General features: G+C 47.2%; 1 protein-coding gene across 1 annotated transcript; it reads right to left on the bottom strand.

Annotated features, from left to right (window-relative positions):
- Positions 1-5,875: 5,875 nt before the first annotated feature.
- Positions 5,876-6,904, bottom strand: LOC139753908 (uncharacterized). The gene is made up of 2 exons (XM_071670866.1): positions 6,448-6,904; positions 5,876-6,216 (listed from the first exon to the last, which is right to left on the bottom strand). The coding sequence occupies exons 1-2, from the start codon at positions 6,902-6,904 to the stop codon at positions 5,876-5,878; spliced, it is 798 nt and encodes a 265-aa protein (XP_071526967.1).
- Between the last annotated feature and the right edge of the window lie 226 nt (positions 6,905-7,130).

Genomic DNA, 7,130 nt, shown 5'->3' with positions numbered 1-7,130 from the left:
ATCCATTGATAGCACGTCGATCCCGGTATACCACATCGTTCCAATTCACTCTATTCTTTGCACGCCTTTCACCCACCTGCATGTTCAGGCCCCGATCGCTCAAAATCATTTTCACCCTATCCTTCCACCTCCAATATGGTCTCCCACTTTCCTCGTTCCCTCCATCTCTGATACATACATCACGTGTCAATCTTTCCTCACCCATTCTCTCCATGTGACCAAAGTTATATAGAACACTTCGTTTAATATGGAAACTCGTTTTTATGATACGATACAGTGACAACTAGTACACCATGACAAAGTACGACAGGTAACCTTGGCTGTGAGGAGCAGACTGAGCTGTTGTCCGCCGCACTCGGTCGCTGTATCACCTGGCCGTTGTTAACTGATCGGTTAACGTTAGGTCTACGTGGGTGCCCGGGCTGTTTGAACGACCGTTCGAAACCAAAGTGGCTCGGCCTGCCACATGACCCCCCCCCCCCCCATTCACCCCAGAACAGGAGTACTGGAGGCGGTTAGGTTGTCGAGGGAGGCGGCTTGATCTTGTGTTGTGTGTTGGGTTGCAGGTGGTAAGTTTAGGGCGGGTTTGGTCTGCTATCAGAGCTCAGTGAGAGACACAAAACACCGACTTCGCTTTGCCCAACAGTACGCAGACGAGGGACTGGTCTCCGGAGGGCGTCATTTGGAGCGATGAAAAGTCTTTCTCTTCGTCATCATACAGGAAAGTTCGTTGCTGGCGCAGAAATGATGAAAAGTAAGACTATATTAGTAGGATATTTTATGCAGATACTACAAAACACTACAGAGTTTCACAGTTATTCATTTATTCCTTTGCTTACGTCTACAAGGATATCATATAATCAATTACTTTGCCTATGGTTACTAAGGATATTAGTTTGCTTTGTGAAAATATCACATTGCTTATCTTTTCAATCCTGTTCCTAATCTTCTGTCCACCTCTGTTGGCGACAGGACAAGATGATATTATATCATGCAGTGAATGCCATCCAAAAAGTCTCTTCTACTTGTCCAATGGTTCATTAGTTTTTCCCTTTTATGATAATATCATAGCTGCATACTGAATAACGGAATAATCAATACATATATTTTTATAATCAAGTATGTGCGCTGCAGCATCTATGAGGTGGCCATGAGCGGTCACGTCAGTGCCAATATATGGGGTTGGTTCTAACCTGCACGGGTTAGGTGAATTGGTTGACATCGAGGGACGTTTAACTGAGGACAAGTATATAGAAATACGTGAAGAAGTCATCCTCCGCTCGGTGCGGACCAACGCTCTACCCTACCCGGAAAGGATCATCTTTATGCAAGACAACTGCACCATACACACAGCCAGGATCGTCAGACGCTGGTTCTAAGATCAGAGTAATGTTGAACTCCTCGAATGGCTAAGCAAAGCAAGCGATCTCAATCCTATTGAGGACATATTGGAAAATGTTGTTAATGTATGGGAGCCAGCACTGGAACGACATCGGATCAACTGGTACTGCACGCCAAGAGGGAGTGGGAAATCCTGAGGAGGAAGCCTGAATTGGTGTTCAGACACGTGCCTTCTGTTCCTGAACGGCTGCGGGAGGTAATTGACATGGGAGGAGGCTGGACTGGCCACCGAGTATGGGTCTGAAATGTGAGCTTGAGAGCATGGCAGAGTCTGCGTGCATGTTTGACAATATTTACATGTACGTATAAGTTTGGGTAGACATGACCAATAATGAAAATAAACATGATTTGCCATCTTTATTGACACCTGCCTGTCAAATTTGGAATAGCGCAAATGTACATATGAATAAACTTCCCCTCTGCAGTATCTACCATATTGACAGATGCAAGGGAGAGCGCCGACAGTGAACTGTAGCCACTCAAGATAGGTTGATAGGTCGCAAGACTCGATATTCTGAGGTAGATTGCATCGTGAGAAATCAGAAACCAATATTGTAATGATATAGCTAAGTCATAGCATGAATACCAAGTTGGCGCAGAAGGCTGATCATTCTACAGCCTAAGTATGTGGAACATTAGATTTGTTGCTTACGTGTTACCCGTATCTTTTCTCGCAAACGGCTGTTTAACATTTATGTTAATCATACATTATGAATGCCACCAGTTCAGGAAGACGATCATTCTTAATCATTCATCGTGTGTGTATCCATTCTACGCTTCAACTGTTCCTATGCTGCCCTCGGGTGACGACCGTTGAGCCATTCAGTCTACTTCGTAAAGTGGAGAACAGTTGGTAACTTCAAAAAACCTGTTACGGTGTGTAAAGATGTAACCTCTCGTGAGAGAAGCATGATGATGTTGCACACCTTTGGACGTCATTTCCATCAACATAGGCAACAAACGCGATGAGGAAACGCGATGGTGTTGATTATCACTTAGAGCCGAAGTCTGGATAAAAAACAAAATTTTTTTTTCATACTTTTCGCCATTTCCCGCATTAGCGAGGTAACGTTAAGAACAGAGGACTGGGCCTTTGAGGGAATATCCTCACCTGGCCCCCTTCTCTGTTCTTTCTTTTGGAGAAAAAAAAAAAATATACGAGAAACAAAGCTGGATACAAAAGTCGTCACGTCGAATATTATAATTGGAAATACTCTGTCTGCTGACAAGCTCATCTCTTTTATCCATGGATAACCCTTGGTGAAGGTGGATTGTTCCCGGTTATCAGTAAAATCGTCTGCCGTTAAGCATATTGATATATTAAACGGTTTGCCGTTTTCATCAAAACCTTAAGAAGACCTTATCCAATTGGAGCTGCGATTTCAATCTTTTTTATGGTATTCTATAAGAGTGAAATTGCCCAAGGCAATACAGAGTACAGTATACTGTAAACCGTGTGTGGCACTTTTAGTCAGTCTAATGATTAACAAATTCACTTTCTGCTTGAAAGGACTAAATGTGTGCAAAAAGAATTATTCTAATCTCTGTACCTTTCCAAAGTATGTCACTATTTTTACACAAATCGACACAGCACGGACAACCCTACCCAGATCTGAGGCCGTTAACGGGTGAAAAAGTAAGGAAAAAAAAAAACAGGAAAAATAGGAGAAAAAGGGAAAATTAATTAGCGCTCCTGAAATGTTTATAGACCTACTGGCTCTTAAAGTTATAAAGGTTGTAGCAAGAAGTCAAAAGAGGGAAGAGAGTGCTAAGTGCGGCACTGCACGTGACTTTAGTACTTTACTCCAGCTAACACAGACGAATACAATCATGTAACCACAATCTGAGTAAAATATTCAGACTGTCGCTACTGAGTATACTCGTCATAAGGGAAGCCCCCCGCAGCGAAAGTGTTAACCCTCGATGTGTAAATGAATTAAAATCGTCCAGTATACAAGAATAACATGTCCATCAGTTCTATGGAGTTGATTATTTTAGTGTGTCTATCTCGTAACACGTACGAGGGATCAAGCAGCTCTTAACCTATGAGTGTGGTCATTTGTACTAACGTGAAAATGCATTCTCCCCCATAAAAGTTCATTATAATTTCATCGATCTTAACAGTTTCAGTACATTACCTCAACATGCACATTTTGTTATTGAACTCGAAATGAGGTATCGTCTATATTGTTAACATAGAAGGATGGACGAGATTAGGGCAGACATGTGAGAGGAGAGTGTCATTGTGAGGCTAACTGGGAGGCGAGTGCTGGTGTGAGGCTACCTTGAAGAACTTTTTGAGTATCAGGTCCACAATCTGATTTTATCACGGATAGAGCACACATCAGTTTAGTAACAACATATATTTCTTTACCAGTTGAATGAAGAATGCAACAAATGAGTGTGCAGGCACCTTGTATTTACTGAGAACGTAACCAAGTGATAAAGATGATTAACAATGACGTATTTCAGTGATATACCTTAGTAAAGCATGTAGATGAAGGCACTGATATATAAAGAATTTTATTTGATGTGAATTAAACATTTGAGGCTTCAGTCTCATAGTAAAACCAGACCCTAGACAGTTGACGTAGACTCCACAAATACCTTTAGTTGCGCAGTGCCCCAAGTATGAATCATAATTCCTAATACAACTAATAAATTGTGCGTAATAGATATTATACTAAACTATCACAAAGGATACACACATATATTTATAATTCATATCTGTTACAGAGTATTCTTACACAGAACCCTCCCAAAAATATGACTACATGGCAGTGACAGACTACAATATATCGACCAATCACACACTATGACACAAACGCTCCCACTCCATTCATGACTTTTCACTACCATCTCCGTGTTTATAGTGGGGTTGTTGCCAGAAGTCGCCAATTGTGTCCTGGTTCTTTGTTCCCCGACTGTACTTGGTTGTGAAACCGTATCGGGACGTTGGGAGTGGAGAAAGTGTGCCCACCTTCTGACGGAGGCGTATCAGAAAGGTCGGGCGTGGTTCTTATGTCCAAGCGCCGCCGGGATGATGTCCCATGGGACTGTAAGTGGAGCGCCGTACACCAGCTCGGCCGAGGAAGTTGCCGGGTCCTCCTTTGGGGCGGTGCCTATTCCTAGCATGATCCACGGCAATTCGTCCATTCAGTCTGGGCCTGTGAGCCTCGCCTTGAGGGATACCCTCATATTGCGAAAACGTTCCACGTGGCAGTTTGCTTGCAAGTGGTAAGCCATTGTGTGATTCAGCTTCGTGTCGAGCAGCCGGGTCATTGCTTACCACAGCTCGGAGGCGAACTGCGCACCTCTATCAGAGATGTCCGCCGGCAAGCCAAAGCGGGCGATCAAGCAAGCAGTAAGAGTACGTGCAAAGGTCCCAGTGGAGATATCCGTGAGCGAGACGGCTTCCGTCCATCTTATGAATCTGTCCACGATGGTGGGTGACCTCTCTGGATGGTGGAAGCGATCCAACAATGTCGATGCGGTCGAAACGCCGGTTTGTCAGGGCGAAGTTCTGCAACGACACCTTGACGTGTCGCTGAATTTTGGGTTTGACAAGGGATGCACTCTCTGGCCCGGTTACAGACTTGCTTGCGCAACCCGTGTCACATGAACTTGGTTGTCATTAGTGTTTTTGTTGTCCCGATGGAAGGGTGAGAGAGGCCGTGAACCATGTCGAAAATCCGGCGGCATCAAACAGCGAAATGATGGATCTAAGCTGTCCCGTAGACACGTCGCAGAGGAGTGTGGTGTCGGCAGGGACGAATCTCGCGCATCCTCCAACACAAAGCCTGAGATGGCGGTACGGTAGACATCATCTCTTCATCCTCTCGCTGGGCTGCCACCAGGGCCGTGTAGTCGACGCCTAGAGCCAGAGCGTAGATGGCATTGGTGGTGGTCCGGGACAACGCGTCTGCGACCTGGTTGCACTTACCCGAGATGAGTAGGACGAAAGTCGTGTATTTTGATATGTAGGTCGGGTGGGGCTGCTGGCGAGCTGACCAAGGATCAGACACTTTAGCATAAGCAAACGTGAGTGGCTTCTTCCGGTGGTCTCAAAGGACGGCTACAGAAGGCAAGGGACTGCCAGCAACACATTGATCAGTTGTTCCAGCACTACGCCCACGGCTGTGGCAGATGCGTCGACTGTGAGAGCTGTTGGTGCGTTGGCCCGTGGATGTACCAGCATCGTTGTTTTTGCCAGCGCCTCCTTGGCGTTGTCGAACGCGGCCGTGGCCGCGTCGTCCTAAACATGTTCTTTTGGCTTATTGTCCAGGACCTTGAACAGCGGTAGCATGATCCTGGTAGCTGCTCTTTACCGTAGCGGGTTTAGCAAACTTGCAAATGGCCTCGACCTTGGTCTGGATCGGGATCGCTCCGTGCTGGTTGATGTGGTGGCCGAGGAAGTTGATGGAGGTGAGGCCACACTGACACTTGGCAAGGTTGATTGATGGTCAGGCCATGCTCATAGAGCCTCTGGTTGAACTGCCGGACGTGTGCACGGCATTCCTGCCAAGAGCGGCCCACTCTGTCCATTAGCCGTTGGAAAGCTTGGGCAGTGTTCTTTAGGCCGAAAGGCATTCAAGGGGCTGAACGGGATGATGATGACCGTCTTGGGGATGTCGTCTGAGTGGACCGGCAGCTGATGGTAGCCGCGTAACAGGTCCACCTTGGAGAATCCCTTGGCACCGTTCAGGTTTGCCGTGAGGAGCTGGATGCGAGTGACAGGGTACCAATCGGCTGTTGTGACCTCGTCGAGACGGTGGTAGTCCCCACAGGGTTTCCAACCCCCAGAAGTTTTGGAGACTATGTGAAGCGGGGACGCCCATCAGTTATCTGAGCGGTACACCAAGCTCATTTCCTCCATTTTGCGGAACTCGTCTTTGGCTAGTTGGAGCTTGTCGGACGACAGCTTTCGTTTGCGTGCATGGAGTGGCGGCCTGGTGGTGGGGATATGGTGCTTCACCCCATGCTTGAGGCTGGCCGTTGTGAACTAGAATAATATGATGTCGGAAACCCACCAAGATCCTGGCGCACTCGTTATCGAGGTCACCAAGTCGAGGTTGGGCGCAATCAATACCGCGTGGCGCAAGGTGACCGAATCGAATGTCTCAATATCAAGGAGACGTCCTTTTACGTCGACTAGTAGGGAGTGCGCCCTTAGGAAGTCGGCGCCCGGCATGGGTTGTGAGACGTCGGCGTTGGTAAAAGTCCACTTGAAACGACAGATGTTGAAGTTACGCGTGATCGTGTGGACCCTGTATGTTCTTCCGTTGCTACCGTTGGCATCGGTTAGGGGAGGCCCCTTCTTTCCGGGACGAGTGTCGGTGCCCGAGGAGGAGAAAACACTGAACTCCGCTCCCGTGTCTACGAGAAAATGGCTCCCCGAATGACAATACAAGCTATAGAGGAGGCGATGTTTATTGCCGGCCGCAGTTGCCACTAGCGACGGCCAGCCGAGGCGTTTCCCGGATGCGTGCAGGGTGGTCGGCATCGGCGAGTCTTAGAGCCCCACCTTCGGTGGTAGTAGCGCCACGTGTCCTTGCTAGCGGCGTTCGTGTCCGACGGCGTTACCTCTCCTTCCTTGAAGTCCGGGCTCACCCGGTTGATGATAGTTCCACCCTAATGTTTGGCCTGCTACAAACACTTTTTTCTCCATTCAAACTTACCTCCCAGTTCACTTGACCCTCAACCCTACTGTGCCTAATAACCTTGCTCTT

This window comes from Panulirus ornatus, chromosome 16, assembly GCF_036320965.1.
Source record: "Panulirus ornatus isolate Po-2019 chromosome 16, ASM3632096v1, whole genome shotgun sequence".
Taxonomy (NCBI): domain Eukaryota; kingdom Metazoa; phylum Arthropoda; class Malacostraca; order Decapoda; family Palinuridae; genus Panulirus; species Panulirus ornatus.
Note: the sequence above shows the minus strand (reverse complement) of the source record. Positions and strands in the feature narration are given on the sequence as shown.

What these genes read in the sequence shown, in the direction of transcription:
- LOC139753908 (XM_071670866.1), bottom strand. Translation starts at nt 6,904, where the DNA reads ATGCCGACCACCCTGCACGCATCCGGGAAACGCCTCGGCTGGCCGTCG. An exon ending in CTTGGTGACCTCGATAACGA is followed by an intron (nt 6,217 to 6,447) that starts GTGCGCCAGGAT and finishes CGCTTCACATAG; the next exon opens with TCTCCAAAACTTCTGGGGGT.